Source organism: Electrophorus electricus, chromosome 8, assembly GCF_041902795.1.
Source record: "Electrophorus electricus isolate QZ-2024a chromosome 8, ASM4190279v1, whole genome shotgun sequence".
Classification (NCBI taxonomy): domain Eukaryota; kingdom Metazoa; phylum Chordata; class Actinopteri; order Gymnotiformes; family Gymnotidae; genus Electrophorus; species Electrophorus electricus.
This window is the reverse complement of record NC_137504.1, coordinates 29,732,501-29,755,333: the sequence shown is the minus strand read 5'-3', so window position 1 is coordinate 29,755,333 and position 22,833 is coordinate 29,732,501. Positions and strand designations below refer to the sequence as shown.

The window sequence follows — 22,833 nt, the reverse complement described above, 5'->3', positions numbered from 1 at the left end:
ACCAGTCACACCTCCACACTAACATCTCTAGGTCCCTACTAACTTTAACTCTTAAAACTGTTGACCATATTCAACATGAAGACAAAGAGCGTGGTGTCCCCAGACAGCACAGTCCTCAGTTCTTTAGTGCACTGAAACATTTAAAAGTTTAACTTTTTATAATAAATTTGTGTATTTATTTATGGTAGTAAATGATAAAATAAGTTCATAATACATATACTTTATACATTTCAGACTTTCTATGTTTTTTTTAGTTTTCTTTATGTCTACATGAGTCTGTAATTTTCCACAGTATACTGCAAAGCTCCTAAAAAATCCAGTTTAATTATTACTGGAAAACTCACAAGTAATCAGATCCATGAAAGTTAAACCCATGGAAGTAGAGGCTTGACTCCTAAAAACTTGCAGGCACCATGACGAGTTTAGGTTTACAGGAAAGGTGTCTAAATTTTGTTTTAACATGTAAGCTCCTGACAGAACTGAAGTGAGATGCTAGTTTGTTGAAGGGTTAGGTTATGATGATGTTGGTTTCCAAACCACCATTCCATACATTTCTCCCCATTATCATTTACATGCATCAGACATATCAGTGGTCAAGGGGAAGCACCAAAGAACTGAAATCCTGCAACAGTAGTGTAATGCTCAAGCCACTGTGTGGGGGTTGCATATATGAATATGCATGCACATATATATGTAAGCTCAGATCTATGCAACAAAGCTGCCATTACAAACCCAACGTGCTTGATTAAGAGATCTACAAGGAGCAGGTAAGGGGGTGGATAAAAGTGGTTGGCGGTGGCAGGATGTTGGCACCATGCCCCAGAGCAGTGAGTTTAGCTTTTTGCGTTGATCTGAGGCCTGATCCTTGGTTTCTTTTACAATAAATAAATGGTTAGCAACAGACAATGAGCTCATGCTTACTGTTCAACAGCTTTCATTTAACTAGTGACATTCATATACTTAGGTGAGGTATCCCTTCACGGTTGTAATTTGTGTAATTGCACTTTTGGACAATGAGCGCAAAAAACATCATTCACCAAGGGTAAAGAATGTGGAATGTGGTCAAAAAGCACGTCACGCTCTTCTCTCTCAGAGGAGAAGCTACATGCAAAGTAGACCCAGTCTTTGAAGTCACAGGGTATATCTCCAGCTCTCTGGAAAGGCCAGCACCAGACGTGACGAACCTCTAACAGAGAAGGGCAGCCTGTTAATATGGTTTGGGATGACATTTAGTAATTTGACATTTTACAGAAAGGGAATGCTGTGTTTACCTGAGAGGCCAGCTCTGCTGAGAGAACCAAGTGCTCGACCAATATTTACCAGCCTGTGTAAAGTCGGCATCAGTCTCTCAGCCAAAAGAATATCATTCGCACATGCAGTCAACTGCTGGTACGAGCATATGTTAATTCATACCAAGCCAAAAATTTTCGAGGAATGGCTGTTTCCCAAAATACACATTTTTAAAATACTTTTAGATTTAAAATTTAAAATTAATATTTTTAAATGTGATCTTCTGTTGCAGGTCAAGCAGATCTAATTTGGCTCTTAACTAAAAGGAAAACAAATGGTGTAAAGCACAGGATTAGAACATATTACTCGACAAGAAGAGGCTCAGGCTTGGGTGCGGCAATGTATTGGGGTATTTTTGCCTGAAGTGATTAGAATGGGACTGAACCTCATATGTTGACAGCTTCTTTGTTGTAAAAGGACACTTGGGAATGGAGACAGGGCTCCTCAAGAATAACATGGACTCTGCATCACATTTCACAAAACCACAGAAATCCATCTTGTGCTCTTCAAAGGCATAAAGAGACATGTGCATGCTCACATATGTGCTCGTCCACACGCTTCAGAGCCCTGTGGCTACTAAATTGGAATAGTTCACCTTACAGAAAAGCTCTGTGAAATGTTTTTATGCTCACGACAAGACCTGGCTACTCTCACTCCTATACACCTTCTGTAGCACAATCCTCTTGTACCTCTTGTAAAATCAATAATTTTATATTTCAGTAGCTAAACTCCATCAAGGGCCTAAAGCCTTGTTGGAGTGGCACAATGGGACCGCAGTCAAATGCTGAGTGGGAATAGGGGGGGTGTGTTTGGGCAGGGGAGCATGAAAGAGGGGTGGGCGGAGGCTTCTGAAACCATGCAGCATGGGGCAGACAGGAACACTGGGGCACTGAAAGTGTAGCATATGATTTCTTTAACCTGAGGGACCCTTTCGTACAGACACACACACACAGACACACACACACACATACACACACATACACACCACACAGACACGCTCACATGCACCCTTCGACAAAATTAAAAACACCCACATCTGCCTGGCCGAAATGAATCGCGCACCAGGTGTATGCAACCGAGGAGAGCTGTAAGGAGAGAGAGAGAGAGAGAGAGAAGAAAGAAGAAAGAAAGAAAGAAAGAAAGAAAGAAAGAAAGAAAGAAAGAAAGAAAGAAAGAGAGGGAAAGAGACAATGGAAAGCAGGAGGGAGGGGGATGCTGGTGATTTTGGGAGAGGCTCTGGAGGAGATGATATCTGAGGGGTTTTTCAAATCCCCCTCACAACGCTGGGATTTCTGCCAGATCTTGGAGCAGTCTCCTGCCAGAGACAGACACGGCAGCGTGCCCCAGATGGGGCCTTCCCAAACGCACTGCCTGCTCACACACGCTGTAAAACTGCCTATTGGAAAAACGAGTTAAGCTGGTTAAAACCGTGGAGAATAATAATGAGATAAAGCAAAAGCGTCACTAGGGACATGACCTGCAAATTAAAGCCCTTTATCGATGCGGTCAGCTTTTCCTCTGCGTTCAAATGCAGTTACCGAAATAGCATGCATCTGCATCAACCAGCACTATTAAAAGGAGAAAAGTCATCCATACTGCATCCATGTCAGGCTTTTCCTCTGACATACAACATGCATGTTAGTATATGGATTCCATATTTCAAAGTCCACTTGTTTAGTGAGACAGTCATCCAGCGGGCCAATAATAAAGAGAGAATATGCTCTACATAACTTTTGAGTGCAATAAAGCTCATTTCCGTTCCCTTTCACGCCTTTTAGAAATTCAATGAAGGGGTCGTTCTGCAAGAATGTGGCATGTATTTCTCTGTTCTGTTTCAATTAAAGAATGAACGGGAGAGCTGGCACGCATCCACTGCAAATTCTTCACCCCCCTCGCCTGCCTAGGATGAGTCCTATTCGTTCTCATGCCCAATTACCATGATCAGTCACCACGGGTGACTCTGGTAAACAAGTGACCACTGTACATTACACTATTCCTCTCTAGGCAGAACTAGCTGGAACTGTGTTAGCATCTGTTGCCTTGCCATGCAGAAACTATGCATGCCTCTGAAGACAAAAAGTGCAAAAGAACAGAAATTCAAAGCTTAACCATAAAGACTGAAACCCACTTCTTATCCACAGCCAGCACCAATTTCAATGCACATCCTATACTGCTATTGAACTAAACATGTGCCAAATCCCTTGAGCCCAGAGCACAAAGTGATGCAGTGATCTGGGCCTTTCCACTAAGCTGGGACAGATCCTCACCCAACAAGGCAGGTTTCTTGTTTGTTCTCTTCCCAAGAAAAAAAAACCCTTTAACTAGTCAGCAAGAACATTTTCAGCACCATGGTCTAGGCAAGCCTGATAAGAATCGCTTTGGTGCAGATAAAGATCTCACCCCCAACTTGGCCCGCTTTGAAGCCCACGGACAGGGTCTCAGACGGAGGCACCTAGCATTATCACCCTCCCGCCAAGCCCTTTCGCAACATGGGGGTGTTCGGCTCAGGAATCCCACCCCCTTCTGTCCTGTCCTGGCTGCTGTCTAGCCACTGTCTCACTCCATCAGGGCTCAGGGGGCTGGGCACAGCATGTCCCAGGGCCCGCTCCACCACTCCTGCCATGTGATCAAACAGTCAACTAGATGGGGATTGGATCTGACCACAACAGCCAACACTGAAATCCAGATGGCTCTGCAGTGGATGGACTTCACTGCAACCCTGTGTTGATTGCTGTGGCCTTAGTATACTGTATGTAAATATAAAAGAATTTGGAGATCAGTAATTTGGGACAATAAATGATTTTCAGCCATTGAACCAGGTTAACATAATAAAGTGTCAAAAGGTGCAACTAAATGTTGCTTATAATAGTTGCCAGTAGCTGCAGAAGGCATTACTTCAAAAAATAAGCTTGTCACACCCAGCCAAACATTTGAGCCAATATAGTGTGGTTAATTCAGTGAGTCGCACAAGGCAACTCAAAGTTCTAAGACCATAAATGGCCCACTGTATGGCCCGCACGGGTGGTGTTAAACCTGGCCTTTTAGCCTGATCTGAAAGCAGCTTTATGATGCTAAGCTGTCACAATAGCTGAGCACAATATGGAAATGCAATGAGGCAGCACAGCTGCAGCGTCTGCACCACCACATCTGCCCCCCAAGACCGCACAACTGCCAATGTGGAACCTGGAGACTCAAAACTCTATAGCTGCCGCAAGTCTGCTCTTCAAAGCTGAAATCAGTGTGACGTAGAGGATATACTGGTTTGTTTATTATTGTCCCACTAATACAGATACGTTTTCTGTGACTATTTTGCTCCATGATCAAAAATCATATACTTCCACATTTTTCTTTTTCATTTTGGGACATTTTTGCAAGTTCCGACCATGCACTGAGTTGATGGGGAGTATACAAATACAAGACCAACCTCCTCCCCAAACCAACCCTTGCCCAGTGAAGGATGCAGGGGTAGGAAGTAACAAGGAAGTTGAGAAGTAACAAGGAAGAGACAACGTGTAGTTTGAGAAAACATTGGAATAACATGGCCCTATCTCTTTTGGGAATCCAGTTCAAATTTTTTATATATATATATATATATATATATATATATATATATAGATAGATAGATAGATAGATAGATAGATAGATAGATAGATAGATAGATAGATAGATAGATAGATAGATAGATAGATAGATATACAGCAAGTTTAATTTGTATTTGCTCAAAGCTTGACATTTATTGATTACAGGCGTGCATAGACTGATATTTTATATGCTCAATTAACACAGTATTCCTTTAATATAATGGAACAGTTCAGTATCAGCACCATGTTGGTTATGAAACAGCAAGTCAAAAATTCCATGTCTAAGGCGTAAGCCCATTTCTTATTTTTACCGCTCCCATTGTTTTCAAGGGGTAGGGCTAAATGGTAGGCGCAAGGGGTGAATTGGGATTGGGTCTAAATGTATCACCCCCTTCCAGTGATTCTGGAACAGTTGATCTGAAGTAGATTATCTCAGATTAAAACGATCCTTCCTGTCCGCCACAGACAGTCTCTGCGGTATGTTTTCATAGTCACTTGGACACCATGACTGTCAAAGTTTTAGATCTGCTCATCTGACACTTTTGGGGCACATTCTGCATTTCCACACTGTGGAGATCCACACAGCTGTGGATTACTTAGATATTTTAACTTTTGAATCCTGCTTTATCAACTGAAGGGAGAAACAACAAAGATTATCTTCATATTTCAAAAGAGAAGTGAATTGATTTCCATGATGATCCAAAACATTTTTACATAGGGATGGATAAAACCAGACCAGGCCAATGCAGCTAGGAATAAACATCACCATTTAGCATACTAGTTGGCATCACATCATTATGTTTCCATTACTGCTAACCATATTAACATGGTTTGGTTGAACCTTTCCTTTATCTAAGATAAAAAAATAAAAAATAAAAAATAAAAAAATATATAAGGGCAAACTGGAGATCCCTCAGCTCTCAAAGTGGTGCTCAAACACACCACACCACTGGCCATTGTTGAAAGACTGTGAGAGGCAGGGCCGGTGTGCCGGTGGGCGGGCAACCCCGGGGCAACTACACAGACGAGGAACAGCCTCCCATTTGTGTCCTCCACACAGCTCGGGGCTGCTAGGAGAAGCAGGAATTCCAGCGCAAGGCATCTCTGGCTGGGTCACGCTCAGGAACTGCGGACTTGAACTTGGGAGAACAAAGTAGAGGGAGGCCGAGACCAAGGCCAAACGTGCTTTACAACAGTGAGGTCCCATCTTCTTCCAATGGAACATTTCTACATAGTCCTATTAGCTGCCTCATTTCATCCATGACTGCCTAAGCTTTCAGATATGGACCAGGACACAATCCACCCCGACTCCTCCAGTGTCTCAAATAAAGCCATCTGTATTTGCATTCCAATTAGTAAGGGCGTTAAGTCCAGAATTGCACGACGCTGTCCAAGACAATGCTTTCATTGTGGACCCTAAGGTATTAAGCAATTAAAAGGAGGTCTTAATTAACACTGAAGAGGAGAGTTTATATTTCACTACTGTAGGATTTGAACAAGGTGACTAACATTTTCTCCTGGTCTCCTGTGTAGCATCAAGCTTTATGAAATTACCTCCAAATATAAAGAGCCTGTTTTTTATACACTGCAGAATTTGTAAGGATCGTGGTAGTGATGAGTCTTTTACATTGGCTCAAAAATGTTTGATCTTTGCTTTTTTAAGATCAGTCAAAAAGCATTGCACCACTCATACATTCAATGTTATGGTGATTACTTCTGTTTATCCTGAATAATCTTTTTTTTTAAATAATTTTTTTTGTTGTTGTTGCAATTGTCTGTATTATTGGAATGTGTGTGTTTTCTGTATCTTTGAAAAGTAATTTAAAAAAACGAAAACAAACAAAAGCATGATGGCGGTGAGGGCAACTTGTGGATGAAAAATAGTTCTCCTGGGTAAAGTGAGCAAGGTGACCCCTCTTCATCACTGAACCACCATCTAAGAGGGTGGGTGTTGTGACGGTTCAGTCGATAATCCCAAAAGAGACGGCTGTGGTCCATGCAGGAGTGGGAGAAGGCGGGAGGGGGAGGGGCCCTAATTATCCTAATTAATAGAAGGTGAACAGAAGGGGAAAACAGGGGCTCCTTAAAAGCTTTCAGAGGAATTGTTGTTAGGGATCGACCACAGCGGGTAAAATCCGGGTGGCGTGGGAGGGGCTGAAGGGAGAGCGCGCGCGCGCACGCGTGTGAGAGAGAGAGAGAGAGAGAGAGAGAGAGAGAGAGAGAGAGAGAGAGAGAGAGAGAGAGAACAACAAAGTATATAAAGGAAGAAACGGGGGGGGGGGGTTGAGACCGTCAGGGGTGAAATGGCTCAGTGGTTGTGTTCTCATCCAGAACCAGCATGAAGTTCAACCTCAACTACTTTGAACTTCAAAAGATGTCTTAGACGAAGCAAAGAGGGGCATGCTAAATGTAGCTGTCTTTTATGATGAATAAAGGGAATAGTAAACTGCTCCATAGTACAGCCGAATGCGATTTATTTTAGTACAGCGTCCAGATACACAGCTCCACTGTAAAAGTGGTTCAATTATTTATCCGGCTGGGGTGTCTGACGTGTTTGGACGCAAAAATGCCGCCGCGTGCACCGTGACAGGTTTCAGAGATTTTACTAACTCGTGTGCAGACAGCTGAGCACCAAGTCTGGCGGTTGGGGAGACATTAAAGATGATAATGAAGGAAACAAAGCATCTTATTAGCTAAAGCTAGCCTAGCTTTATTAGGCAGTGCATGTCCTTGCTGTAAAAAGAACTTCAGAACCCAAGCAAGTGAAGGTACAGCGCTAGCCTAAATACAGGAGAGGACAAGCCCAAGGCTTGTGCCTCCACCCACTACCACTAGGTTTGAAACCCCAGGACACGTGCAGCAATAAACATCTGAGCAGCTGCATGCTGTTTCAGTCTGGGCTAATTTAACAGTAAATATGATAACAACGGCATTTTTTCAGTAGGCTAATTTAGTTCATGACACGCTACGCTCAGTGTAATTAGAATACTACTTATCAGAATACGTTTTTGTCTTTCCAGGCAACTTATGTTTCTATTTTTTAAAAGTTGTTTTTAGTTTTCGTGAAATAGCATGCAAATGTGTGTTAACAACAGGCTACTAGTCAGCCTTGCTCTCTTTGGATAAACCACAAAGAAACGCGCAAAGGTGGAAACACTGCGTTTACTTTAAAAAATGTTTTCTCTGACGAACGTCAAGGCTAGTTTTAATCTTGAAAATCAACGCACGACCGTGCAGTTATAGATTCTCCAAGCGTCTCGTATGCCACTTACGAAGGAGTCAGTGTATCCCATTCAAATGCGGCTAAGTGCCTCTCAAAAAAAAGTTTCAGAACTCAAAACATGTTAACAAAACCGTAGACCTACCTTCCCAGGCGTAATATAGTGCAAGGAGTAAGAGCGAGTTCTTCATAATCATTGTTCTTCACTTATCCAGCGCTTAGAATGAAGCGCACTCTTTCCTCACGAGGAGGCAGCTAACTGGGCGGACTCGGTCCGAGCGTGTTAGAGAGACGGAGCACGCGAAAGAGGGAGGACGAAAGGAGAGTCGCGTTGCACTAGATCTCCGTTGGCTATGCCGCGCTTAATGTGTGACCCTCACGTAAGACGTGAGAGGAAATTTTTTGCATATTCAATGAGCCTGTTTTTTCGGATCCTTAGAATATTTCCGCATGTCTTGAGTTATCCCAGTGGGTTTGCTTAATAATAATCTGAGATGCAATTAATTAATGCTAATACATTTCAAATTATTTCTAAATACTGACACGTTTGATTTAAACAGAAACAGTGAAATGGATTGTCAACTTTTTACACACTGGAATCTCCAGAAATCTATTATTACTACTACTACTACTACTATTATTATTTTGAAAGCTGACACTCATGCGATAAATCGGTGAAAAAGTAGACACCGTGAAGTTCTGTTTTCTCAATAGGTGTTATCAATAGGCGGAGCTCCACCTTCAACGCCTCAGCTCACAGGTTGTTAACGACCTCTGTCGTTTTTCGCCACTCCACTGTCACCTCTGCTAACAACTGCGGTTGCGGGAGGGGTGTTCGACTCTGTGTGTGTGTGTGTGTGTGTGTGTGTGTGTGTGTGTGTGTGTGTGTGTGTGTGTGTGTGTGCGTGCGTGTGTGTCCAGCTGTCCAGTCAGCCCTCACAACATACATCACTCCCTGTTTCTTAAACCCAACACGGACCCATATTATATTACAGTCAAAAGGGAGGGAAACTCTGTTCACTCTGTGCAGCCTAATGACAAAACACTATTTTGCTGGTAAAGCAAGCATTCCGTGCTACCACAGGCATGGTGGGACAATCCCACAAGATTTTATTGTAAACTCTTCTTCACTACATATAAAGAAGCTCTTGGGTGATTTTCTGACCATATAAAGGAGTGTTTACCAGATGAGGAAGGTCCATTTGAGCAGTACCCCTGTTCCTGGCTCTCTGGCAGCCCTTCACATGCTTTCACTCACCTGATGTTAATGCAAAACCAAACGGACACTACTTTGGAAATCTGAGCGAGAAGCCAGCAGCACTTCCCAACCCAGCCTGGTCATAAAGCCAATAAGCACGGTGGGGTAGCTGAAGGAAATCGCATGCCTCCGAACGAGGAGAGAGATTGGAAGGTATTGAAGTCCGTGCTGAATCCAGACCCCTGCTGTGTCACGGCTGGCCTCTCCCTCTGCCATGACAGAAAGAGAAAGAAATGTCTATACTGACAGTTCATTTTCCACCTCGAATCCACCCCCCCACCCCCCCGCCGCCGCCTTCTCTATTTAAACCTTAAAAACATTTTTATCTCCATGTGCAATTCCCTGTATCTTGTTTGGCCATGTAAATGTTTCATAGCAGCATCTGGCCAAAGCAAACACAGGTTAGCACCAGAGGTTAGTGAGGATTCACAGGGTAAACACTATTAACAAACGCCATAGTGGCCCTAGCAGTGGACCGGGGTATTAGAATCTACATGCAAGGGCAACTAGATTTTGCAGTTTGGTCTTGTTCAAATGATTATGTTACAGTGAAGCCTGCAGATGTAAATGATTAGGTATTCCATCAAAAAACAAAACAAAATGAACAAAAAAGGTTTTCTACACAAGGCAGCCCCATATAAAGGGAGCTTTAATCCCTGTGGCAACTTAACTGAGGGTTAGAGCTTTCTGCAGTCAAAGGAAGAAAAACAGTTCAGTCACTGTTCGATAATGGTACTAAGCAGCATCTCTGAATTTGCTCGAGGCACATTTACCTTTTAAAACTTTCAGTGGTAAACTCATTTCCAAGTGAAGGGAACAAAGATAAGAGGAAGGTGCATGCCACAGATTGCTGAGAGGATCAAATAAGGCATATCTTCTGTACACGATTTTCGTTTCCATGCCTCTTTCTGGTTATCAGCCTTTAGATCTGAAGCCATACTCTGTTCAGTGGTGGGATGGGACCCCCATGGCATGAGCTCATGGCCATTGTGTATGGTGAGAGAGAGAGAGAGAGAGAGGGAGAGAGAGAGAGAGAGAGAGAGAGAGAGAGTGAGAGAGAGAGAGAGAGAGAGGGAGAGAGAGAGAGAGAGAGAGAGAGTGAGAGAGAGAGAGAAAGAGAGAGAGAGAGAGAGAGAGAGAGTGAGAGAGAGAGAGAGAGAGAGAGAGAGTGTGTATTCTTCTTCATAAAGCCTTCCTCCTCACCTGAGTCTGGTCACCCTACACTGCTGCCAGAGGCAAGTGTTCACCACTACTATTCCTACATTTATGAACCACATTTGAAAGTACGCAGTTTCCCTTCCTCACCGTGGTTCCTGTTCCTGCCATTAGCTGGATCTTATGACTTCTGTCATTCATTTTGTGTGCCAAAAGCACATCACGGCCTGAACCCTGAACCTCGAACCCGGAATCCCAGAGTGACCTTAGAAGACTGTCCCAGTTTTGAGATCCCCTCCATGAGTCCCATTATTACCAGGTGACAAGCCTTTCTCCACCTCGTGGCCTACAGCAAAGCAGGTACTGCTCCTGCCAGCTCTGGTTTCACAGGCTGGAGAGCAGTGTGTGTCACAACAGGGGTGTCAGACTCACCAAAGCCAAATGTTTAGCTGAAATACTAGAGTTCACCCGGGGGTAGAGCAGTGTATACATCCTCTGTCACCACAACCCCCTCCCTAGAAGTACATGGAAGGATTTTTGAGGAATTTGGTTTCTTCCCTTTATCACTGGATTGGGTAGACATTCAGTGTTTTATAAGCACATGACATAGAAAAGATAAAGAAGTGCTTCATTGTTAGTTGAGTGAACAACAGAATGAAAATTAAGTGTGAGACTCAAAATAAGATGACAGTGAGTTGTTTTTGTTTGTTTGTTTATGTTTGTTGCACAGTGGGCTGAGGAAAATGTCAGTAATGGATTATGAGCTTATAGCTGCATGTTCTCCTAGCTAGACAGGAGTGCTTCTTCTCTTTTGCAAATGAGAGAGTTTTCTCCAGATAGACACACTAACCAGTGAGAAGCCCCAACAGCAAACACAAACAATAGAAAGCAAACAAGTGGCCATAAAATACAGTCATAAAGTGCTGTCAGTCACAGTGAAACTGCTTCAGCTGTCGTTGATGTTGCGATGGCCTCTTGCTGTCCATGGCCCATGCTAAGAAAGCTAATGCTAATGCACTCCCTCGGGGACCTTGTTTGTCAGCACATTGTCCTGTGGATTCCTTATTGACTGTGTCAGAGCCATTATCTCCAATGACTGGAGAGGGGTTTCACAGTAGTTGAGGGTGACTGTTTGCTGTGGAGGTGTAATGTTGTCTCAGGGGAGGTGGGCTATGTGGGGGTGGGGTGGAGGTTGAGTACTGGGGGTGGGGGGAGGGTGTTTGAGCCCTCCAAGAGAAAAGGATCTAGCCTAAGGCTTAGGCTCAGGCATCTAGGATGACCTCTTGTATCCGCCGTTGCGTTGACAACGGGGGCGCAATTATTACCTAATGAATCACTCTAGAGTATCTATCCGTGAAACCCAGGTGCCCACTTGGGTAGCAATATGAAGAATCAAGATTGTGATGTCTTTTGATTTTCATTAATTCAAGGGACAGTTTATTTTCACTTCCTTTAGATGTGGTTCACCCTTCTGTGATCTCTTGACATTACACAATAGCCATTTGTTGAGGTGGAGACAGTAACTCAGGGATCTCTGATATGGATCCAAATCGCTTTTTCATGGTATTTTATTAAAGAAAAGGAAGGATACGGTTTATTACTCATTTGTTACACCAATGTTATTGTTCAATTGTAAAAGAAATGCTGGATTGAGCTACACCATTGAGATGTCAGTCAGAGGAAACACACTCCAGTCTGTGGAAATCCTAATTGGAGCCACGTAATAGAATTTATTTGTTGGGAGTATGAGAGGGGGTATTTTTTTAAGTTTACTTAGACATATTTAATAGCCTAGGTAATACTCAGTACAATACACAGTAATATATATAGATTTTAAAAGATCTGATTTGGTTACAGAAAGGCAAGGTGAGGTGTAAGTATGTTCACCCTTATCCTGAGGGCCTTTTGCTTTGACCCATTACTGGACAAAATGAATCGTTTACCGGCCAGAAGACATGGCCTCCGATCTTCCCACGCATCGAGAGGTCCGACTCAGCAGAATTCTCCCAGGAGTGGGGGATATGTGCACCGCTCAAGGATAGCAATTAGACCTCAGCTGTTTTGGGGACAGGCCACGTCACCAAAAAGGATGGGGGCAGGGTCCCCTAAAAAACAGCGAACAAAAACGTGGGGCGACGTTTCAGCCGGCGACTGCCGTGTTCATGCTGAGGAAGGGTCCTCGGGCCATCCACGGCTGCCTTGGCCTTTGGTCGGTGCTTGCTGACTCCAGGCTGGGGAACTGACTCCGCACAGTGGGTCTGTGCTCGGCCGAAATTAGACTGGCTCGGTGACAAAGAGGAAGATGATGCAGATGGATGGCTTGGTAGGAGATTGCACAAGTTGGTTGCGCAAGTCGAACAGAGACCCAAGTTGTTGAACAGGCACGATTAGTATTCATAATATGCACATGCACAGAGTATCAATGTGCCGTTGTGATGCTCAAAGTTACTCAAAAATAAGTAACTTAAGCTTGTGAGGTAACACTGCTGAAACAGAAGTGGATATAGGCCAGCAAACACAATTTGCCTCTAAAATCAATGCTTGCACCTTTAACGAAGGAGGCCGTGAACTCAAATTGTATTCCAGAATACCATTGCTGGGTGGGCGTAGAGTGTTTAGCCACGAGCAGAGAGCGCAAGCAGTGGGCGAGAGGAGATGGGCGCAGGACGGATGGTCCATTACACGAACAGTTGGTGCCAGTTTTACATGGCGGACTGTGAGCAGCTGCTTCGGGTGGGGGCGAGACGGAACGGGGGACTGGAAGAAAGGAGGAGTGGGTGGAAGCAGCTGTCAGAAAAAGAGGACTGATCCAGGGAGACGATAAAGGATAAGAGGCTCAAACACACACACACACAAACGGGCTGTTGGAAATCATGCAAATTTGGAAAAGCGTGTCGATATGTTCAGCATGATAATAATATTGAGAGTGGAAAGAATAAAAAACAGACAGAAGACAAAAATAGCATTAGACTTGGCTTGTGTATCAGAGATAAATCATGTGTTCTTGCTACTGTAGTAGCTACCCTAACTGGTGGCCATGACGGCTGAAAAATTGACATCTGTTTTACGATATTCTTTGACCCTCAGTAGCTCAACCCTGCTCAGGCCCTTACACAAAAACTACTTGAAGGGAAGATCTGATGGGCCTAGTCACACAGGAATCCCAGCAAGAACAATCACAGATCCACAGATCTGCAGGGAGTAGTGACAGAATGACTCCCACAACCACGACACTGTAGTGAGCAGCCAAGGAACCGCGACACAGCCAGCAGCCATAGATTTGGTCCGTGTTCTGATTTGATAAGAGCTTCAGCTAACTGGAGCGGTTTATTGAAATGAGATTTCAGGGGTGTAGGAGTGTGGGGTGGGGTGGGGTGGTTGGGGGGGGGGGGGGGGTTCAGTCAAAATGTGGCTCCTGGCTGTTGTATTAGAGACGACTTTAGGCAAGCTTGCCAGAAAGATAAAACATACATTACCAATGCCGCAGTTGGTGGGTTTCTAGGCTAATAACATGATATGAGATGTCCATTAGAAAACACATGCTGCGATCCCAACATGCTCAAAGATAAAGATCAGTGAATCCTCGACTTGATTTACTCTCTTGTCCTTTTCTTGACGAGGACTATAACTTCAGTGTTTTCCATGCACTACTTTCACAGAAAGTGCATCAGTAGCTCTCCTGGCAAAAAGCAACAATTTGTATTCATCTCCTGTCAGTATGGTTTTAATGGAGAACAATTTCCATTTGAATATAGTCAACAAGCGATGGTGTCTCCTGTAATTTGCAGCCGCCCTGCTTCCTGCCCTCACTGACCTGCCAAAATGACTTTGCCACGCTGACTAGAGTCCAAATCAAGAGGAAAAAAAGAACTTGGTGTTGTGTTTTGACAGGAGGATTCTTAATTATTTAATATAGTCAATAGAAGAAAGTAGTTACATGGATTATGTCTGCAACGTCATGTCCCCCCAGGACACCATGTTCTGTCTCAACTTTACTCATGCACTAATTATAATTTCTGATTTTCCATGATGATTATCCAAAATTAATCCAAATACTTAAATGGCCTCGGGTTAGTAAGTAGAACAATGTGATGCTCATACTACTGACTACTGAGTGGTTACCTCATCCAGGCTGAGGGGGACAACGTGACAGTCAGTCTGCTGGATGAGTAACAGAGGCAAACTCCAACCATCCTGCCGGATTAAGAATGCAGGTAAATGAGATAAGCAGAGTAAACAGCACCCAACCGACTGAAAATCCATTTAGAGTTTAACATTTTTGTATTATATGTTTTTATACTATATTATATATAATGTATTATTTATAAATTACATACAAAACACACCTGTCTTTTTAATGACAGTTTTATTTGGCTTGCTGTTCCTCTTGTATATTAAATTTTTAATTAATTATTGGGATATTTGTGATGCGACTTCATCTAATAATCAGACCATCTAAGCCTGGGACTGTGTGTTTAGACAGCATATTTCTTGAAATGCAGACGCTATTATTAGGTTATCATGCCACAGTTCAGAGCTGCAGATGGTGCCAGCCCAGAGGCATCGTGCACCAGTGACATTTGCTGTTTTTCTTTTCTTAGTTTTTTTAATTCATGGGCATAAATCAAAATGATGGATGTGTTTTTGAACTGTCCTCGAGACTCATTACTACAATATTGGCGCTAACAACCACTGTTGTGGAAAACCGACAGAGGCTTTAGTCCATTACATTTAATTTGTTATTGTGTCATTGTGATGATGAGGAGTATAATTATTTGATTTCCGCAGCCTTGTCTTGCTTCCAGAACTGAAGTGACTGGAGGTTTGTTGTCATACTGGAGACTCACACAACATCATTACGCCTTTATGCTCAGTTCACGCAGGCTTGTACAATTAATAAAAGTCACCATTCAATACAGTGGCCAGGGATTTTTTTGGCTTTGTGTAAATATAGCCACCACCATTTCATGTTGTGAGCTAAACAACAACAAAAATCCTGTTCAAATGAATTTGGTTCAAGTCAGCAGATCTTTAAATGCAATAATGTATATGCTCTGTACCTTGAAAATGTGGAGAGCAGGAGTTGCTGCAAAAATAAGCTGAATTTTGCAACCTGAAATTCTGTTCCAGTCTAATGCATCACTTGAGGCTTTTGCTGTCTGCGCTTTGTCAAAGCGTATTTGAATTACCTCAGCTGAGTACCGTGACCTCAAGAAGTGGGGATTTTTGGTTTTGATGTTGTACAACAAGCTGACCCGTAGCTAAACAGAATATTGGACCATAACGATGATCGTGTTACCTGCAAATTAAAAAAAAGCATGTTACTTCAAAACTGCCTCGGAATATAAGCATCCTCTGCACCCGACATTTTTTCCCTGCACCGCACCATCCATCCTGTGCCAATTATCCCCATTGTAGGTAAGTGTTTATGAGTGCCTAGGAAGCTCATTTGTAGCAGACGTATGGAGAGGCCCCCGACTTCCCCCTCGCTGTGCATTGTCCACTCACACTTGGAGCCGCGACAATGGGGCCCGTCATTAAGGGCTCTTTGTAATATCGGGGGGTGGGGGCCAAACTGGGCAGCAAGATGCTTCTCTAGTGCATCCGCAGTGAGCGACGGAGACGAGAAAGAGACTGTGGTGCACAAGAGGTGCTCGTGACAGATGCAACACTTCTGCTGTCCTGCTGCTCTATTATCAAGAGAAAGGAAAGAGGTGTGCCCATAGAAGGGCAAAGCGAGACTAATGGGGGTGTGGTTAAAGGTGTGGGGTGTGTGACCAAATGCATGGGGGTGTGGTCAAATGCATGGCACTCAATGCCTGGGCCAGTCACACCAAATTGTTGGTTTAGATTTGAGGAAATCAAAAAGACAGACTGCGTATATCAGACAAACAGGTTGACAGCAACTGTATTTACAAGTTTTGATGTTCAGATACAGAAATTTACAAGAAAGCTTCAGGAGTGGCCCAGACCAACACAACAAACAAAACCACACTAGAAACAAAAAGTTAACTGACTAAGCTAACAAAAGGAAGTATACAATGGCTATACTGTCTATACTGGTATAAAACAGATAAATCCACACCCAAACAATATGACAGCCACTCCCTACCACCAGTGTGTAACTACTATATACATGAGACATATATTAACCAGCATCCAAACCAGGGACAAAGCAATCTATAAGTCAAAGGGAGAAGCCAAAGTCATACACACAAATCCAAGCAATCACAATATCAAAAAGCAGACACAAGTCCAACCACTAGCAACAACAATCTCTTCACTAATCAGCCCTAAGCTGAGCCTTTCTTCCCTTCCTCTTCCTTTTATATGGTTGTCAGATCACTGGAAAACCTGGTATGGATTAGGATGGGGGACACTGAAGAGTCAGAGGCAAAACCTGGAAGACAGGGAAGACAGACACACACAGGTGGACATAACACCCCCCCCCCCCTTAAGCATGGACTTTTCCCCAGAAAGGCATGGAAGGGGGGGGGGGGGGGGTGATAAAAGGCATACGTATGTGGACTAAGGCATGGGAGGGGTGTCAAATGCATGGGGTTGTGGTCAAATGCATGGCTCTCAAGGCCTGAGCCGGGGGCACCAAAACATTGGGGTAGCCTGCAGAAAGCAAAAAGACAGGCTTCATATAAACATCCACTTTAAGACAAAAGTGGCCAAAGACAATAGCTTAATGGTGTGCTAGTTCAGGTACAGTGGTTCTGTAAGGCCTTTTGAGGTCTCTGTGATAATGTACTTGATTAATCTTAGGTAAAACAAAACAACAACACAACAGCAACACAAAAAACATTAAAAAACAATATAGAGATTTCCTCTAACATTACAATTCTAATATGACAACTTAAGATCACAATTAGGGTACTTACTGCAACATTTCATATTCTGTATGATTGTGAAGCATGTGATCTAGTGAAGCAGTGTAATTAGACTAATTAAGTGTTATGAGAACAGCTTTTAAGATTTTAAGATGAAACACTGTTTTCTGGATTTGTGTTTTTAATTAGTTCCTACAGAAAAATTGCTGTTACTGCAGAGGTTTGTGTACAATCATAAAAATGTGTTGACATACTTGGTAGATTTCCTTTTATTTATTTAACTTTACATTAGTAAACTACATCCAGGATCCAGGAATCCAGCATGAGCTTCATGTCCATGAACATTATGTTACTCATTCCCTTCGTCTCTCTGATGAGGAGCGCAAACACCAGGGAGGGAGCTCATACTGTTCTACGCTATGGCCAAGATCACCTAGCACACTGCGGGGATCAAGCATCAAGTCATACTCGTCCCGCCCAATGAAGTACTGGCTGCCCAGGTAGTCGGGTGGCCAGACATCTGATTTTAGTCAGGATAGTCTAGTTTTAGGCCAGACAGACCGGTTTTAGGCTGGGCAGTCTGGTTTTTCAGCACCCGTCCTCCGTCCCACGGATCACCTGGCCGGACACCTATTTGTCCTCCTGAAGTGGTTTCGATTGATCAGTATTTTTAGCATCATATACATGTCAAAGCAAATACTGTGAATTTAATTGGTTTATCAGATCAGCATCACCTAACGTCTAACCGCAGACTTACGTTTTCAGTGGTAGCAAATCTTTTCCTTTTGGAATAATGCGAAAGATTAATTTCATGCCTTCTGTACACACACAAGTACTGCTGCCCCCCGGGAACCACCACCCACTACAGTTCCCAGAATCCTCCGGGGAGATCATCATCCCTGAGTATTAAGGCACACCTGTGGTTCATTGCATCGTCCATTTGATACGCTCCTCTCACGGGGCCTCATTGCGAAGTATTGCCTCTATCTGTTCGAGCATACTGAGCGTTGGACGTTAGCCTGCTGTTTATCAGTGTACTGACTTGTTTCCATTTCTAGTACTTTTAGTGTCACCTTGTCATCGTTGTACCTGTTTGCCCCTGTCCTACTGCCTTGCTATCTTCTTGACTGTGGTTTGTATTTACCCTCTGGATGTATCTGCCTCTCGGACTGATTTTCTGAATTTTTACCTGGACTGTTTGTGAAGTAAATAAAGCGTTCCCTTTTTGTCATCCGCAAGTGTAACAGCTATTACAGAGGCCACAGTGTTGTCGAGGTGGTCCTACACCAAATGCTCTCACAACACCCCGGAGAACTGGCCCTGGATGTTCCTGTTTGCCAAGAAGGTGATCTACATGGGGGGGGGGGGGGGGGATTTTAAAAATCGTTAACTGGTAGGAATGCAATAGTTGTCATACGCTCTGTGAGGCTTGCATCGGCAGTGGTGCTCGCCCATGGAGGCCGGGTCTGGAGCCCAGTGCAGTAGGCAGACGCAGGCTGTTGCCCTCTCTTTTACCACCCCTCATATTCATACCTGGGCCAGAATCTGGAGAATACATGCTGTTCATTATACATGCTGCAAAAATCAGGCATGGTGGCATTGAGGCCCATGGGCAGTTCAGATTTATTTATTACATTTCCATATGACTTCCACAGCCAGAAGACTATATATCACAATGGAAGTACAATAAAGCTGGGGGGGGGGGGGGTTCAGTTAAACATGTTCATTTGGTCAGTTGATGGTTATGTTAGCAGACTACAATACAGATAACTCAATCTGTTTTCTAATAAGCTTTACAAGCTGTACAGTATAGACATACTACACTGGATACTATATTGTGTACTATATCATATACTGTATAACTATGCTGTCACCAATGTCATTATTATTTGTATTATACTGAAATTACATTTATGGGGTCTTAATTTTCCCTTTTTTCTTGCAAGCTGATTCAGGACTGATATGATTTCTATAATTTGTTTTATTAAAAGAATACTGGCTTTTGATTGTTCATACTAACTATGGTCATCTTCATTTATTTTAGAAATTTTGTAAGACTATTACTGAACTTGCATGTAATGGTGATCACAGCATTATGTTCATAAATAATATCAGAATTATTGTTTCTGATATAGTAAACACAGTCTTTTTTCTGATACACAAATAACACTTAATTGATCACTCACTCCTGTTCTGTTTCTAGCAATCCTGTTACCATTATTTGATTTGCATTCAAACTGTATCTCCACTGTTGTGAACAACTTGCACATATTATGATAAGGTAACCTGGCACAAAATATATTTAATTCTATCATTTTATAAAACCAGGGAAGGAAAAGAAATCTTACAGTTTTAAACCCATTGCTGTAAGTACACAAAGGATTCGGAGCCTCTGCAAAAGCTCCGGCTAAAGAGAAGGTGACCTCTTCCTGACTGTGCCCGGCTGCCATCGTGAAGAAGAACAAACAGTATGTCACCAGCTGTCCCCTATGCCATGCCAAGACTGGTGCCCCTCCCCCAAAGAGTTCCTGTTGCTCATGCCCAGAGGACCATGGGATGGGCAACATAGTGGAAATGCTCCTGTGGTCTCATCTACATTCCGAGGTTTGTATCCATAAGCCTGCTTGGGGAGCCTAAAATGTCTCTGAATCACAATTGTTCTTTTGGTGAGACATTTTAGGACAAGGCACATTCCGATGGGGAATTTTTGTTTTGCTTTGGATTCTTGTACGTGAGACTCTAAATAAGTATAAATGTCAAATTGATTATACAGTCAACAAAGGCACATCACTGTTTCACATTAATGCAATGCTATATTTAATTTAGTTAGTAGTGCAAGGCTGCCAGTTGGCTTTCAGTTCCTTATGTCTGGACCACTGTATGGTAAAACAAAGAACAAGGCAATGCGCAGTACCACATCAGACTGCTAGCTTGTTTCAGTTAGAGGATGCAGAATTAGCAGCATCCAAGATTACCTTAAGGACCCTACAGAACAGTGCTCGTCCCAATCAAAGCTCACAGCATGATTGCAAAGACAGAGCAACAACTGAACAAAGACCTCTGATCCAGTGGACACAAAAAAGAACGAAAAAAAATTAAAGGATTCTCAGCAAGTCACCGAGAGGTGTTTCATTACCAAAAATGCACCATGAATGTCTTTATCCCAGGTGCGGTGAAAGTCGGTTTCTCTGTGGAAATTGGTCATGTAAAAGCCCAGTGGCAGAGCTTGCTGTTCTCATTTTTTTGGCTCCAAGGGCCTGAAAATGAGTGTTTCAAATGCATTAAATCTGGAAAATGTCTGTGGGACAGATGCTGTGTAACTGTGGAGTAGTGTGCGCTTCAAAAGAGCCAGGGAGCCCTGCACGAGAATGTATGAAAAAGCAAATGTGAAACAGCACATTCATTTCCCTACAGTATAACAGAAGTCTCCTTTCCTTGACCAACTGGCCGTAGACATTGTGCCTTTATGAACGATGCATTGATACAAAGAACACTTCTCTCAACAGGTTAGTTCCAGAGTCTATTAAAAGCTATCTATACCCTACTTAAAATACAAGCAAAATCTATATGCATAATTGATTGTAACTGGCAACATGTGGAGCCACTATAGATTAGCAGCAGGGTGCTTGAAGTGTTCAAATTGATAATAATGTGGCATCTGACTACTGGTCTCTGACATTTTGCATTTATCTTAGGCAACTGTCTTATTCAAAGTAGGGTACTAAAGAGCAACCTCATGTAATAATTGCTAAGGAACTTATCTTTCCAGCTTTGCCCAGGAAAGCAATCCCTTCTTTCTTTGACATTCTCTGACTATATCTGTAGCACAGAGAATAAAAAATTGCTGAAGGCTTTGAACTATTTTATACTCTTCAATGGTCTTGTGAAGGCAGCTGAGGGTTTTCAAGGCAGGGAAGCATATTTTATTCATCACTCTCAGCTAGTGGTTTATAGTAGGTCAAACTGACTGCACTTAGAGGAACTACTTAATATAAATGATTTCTTCCACAAGTGTCAGTGTGCACCAATATTTCCCCCTGAAATTTCATTAGTGACTGTACTGCACTGCAGCTATAATAAACAAGATGCAAACAAGGCAGTAATGCATGATCTCAGTACAGATGCCATGAGTGAAATAAGTCACTGCTTGAAGTGCAGTCCCTGCTTGGGGCAGGCAATTTGAATTGTGGTAGCACTTTCAATTTGGACTGAAACACTGGAAGACCCCCTTTGCTGACTTCCACTCTTCCACATCAAAGGTACCCAAATGCAGCCTGTGAGGAATGAACCAGCACACGTTAGCAAGATATCATTTGTAAGACGCCACACAAGCTATAATAGGGTCTGTTCCTCTTATCCTTAATCACAAGCATGTATTATATATGTCATCTCTTGTCTCCATCTTGGCTCTTGGGACCAAGTCCATGTATTTTAAGATGCACCTGAGCCTCTTTCTGAGTGTCCACTAGTACTGTGGGTGCGTACGAAGATAAGCATGCTTCATTGCCAGCCCCCGATAATCCGGGAGGCAGTGATGGCGTTTGGTGGCGCTGTCCAGACCACGACACCTCCACCCAAGAAAAGCCAGTAGCGAGTGAGCCCCCGCTGCTCTGGCTGGCTCTTTAATGAGAGAGATGAAAGAAGCAGACAGGCGGCCAAGCTGCTAACTCTGGCCCTGTGGGTCGCTCTGCCCGGCCCCTTACTGCGCCTCCCTCCCTCCCTCCGAGCAAGCGCAGCGAATACACAGCCACCGTTCTCCAGCATATGATTGCATTGATTGCAGCGTTACTCATTCTGTTTGTAATCTGGGACTGATTTAAAGGCATACTGACAGATTTACTGGTAATAGTGTTAAAAAAAAAGGGTAATAAAGTACCCTGAATAGAATTACTGAATTGCCACTACTAAAAAGAAAATGTCATAACTGGCATTTTACTTATTTTGAAAATTGGAACACTCCTCGTGATTTTAAAACATCCATTTGTACCCTCAAAACTCACAAGTAAACAATTAACATGCTATTTTATTGTTAAAGCCAACAATTTAACAATTAGATTTTTAATAGTTTCATGAAAGCTAAAATGGCCTAGTAAGTTAATCTAACAACAGTATCTACAGTTGCAGTACATAGCATACTCCCCCAGGCAAGGATAACACCACACTGTCCCAAAGAACTAAGCTTTATTTGAATGTGGGACTCTCCTACTGTGAACAAGAGGGAAAGCCCACAGATTTGGTCTAATGGGAAATCCACTCATCTAATGCAGGTCTTGTTGCACTAAGCATCAAAGTAACAGACTCCACAGTGAGCATGGATTCAGAATATCCAATGAATTTGTGGAAAGGGATGATTTTGGTTGACTGCATTTCAAATGTCAGCAAGGAATACGCTGGTTACAAATGAAATACTTTGCTGAGGACAGCTCACTGCAGTCACCAGTATGATTTCCAGTTCAAAGAGTTGAAAAAGACTGAGCAGTGGCTCCCTCTCGT

General features: G+C 43.0%; 2 protein-coding genes across 6 annotated transcripts in view; both read right to left on the bottom strand.

Annotated features, from left to right (window-relative positions):
• The window catches only part of mcama (melanoma cell adhesion molecule a), a 30,587-nt gene extending 22,146 nt beyond the window's left edge, over positions 1-8,441 (bottom strand). For 2 of the 3 annotated variants that reach the window (XM_027015892.3, XM_081719985.1), the window contains exon 1: positions 8,237-8,441. In XM_027015892.3, the coding sequence (XP_026871693.2) occupies positions 8,237-8,288 (52 nt within the window). In that variant the 5' untranslated portion in view covers positions 8,289-8,441. The remainder of the gene's footprint in view (positions 1-8,236) is intronic. The other variant, XM_027015891.3, reaches the window with a different exon arrangement.
• Positions 8,442-22,504: 14,063 nt separating this feature from the next.
• Positions 22,505-22,833, bottom strand: part of mis12 (MIS12 kinetochore complex component) — a 2,159-nt gene continuing 1,830 nt past the window's right edge. For all 3 annotated transcript variants that reach the window (XM_035527361.2, XM_035527360.2, XM_081719544.1), the window contains exon 2: positions 22,505-22,833. This exon is cut by the window's right edge. The gene's annotated coding sequence lies outside the window, so the exon portion shown is untranslated.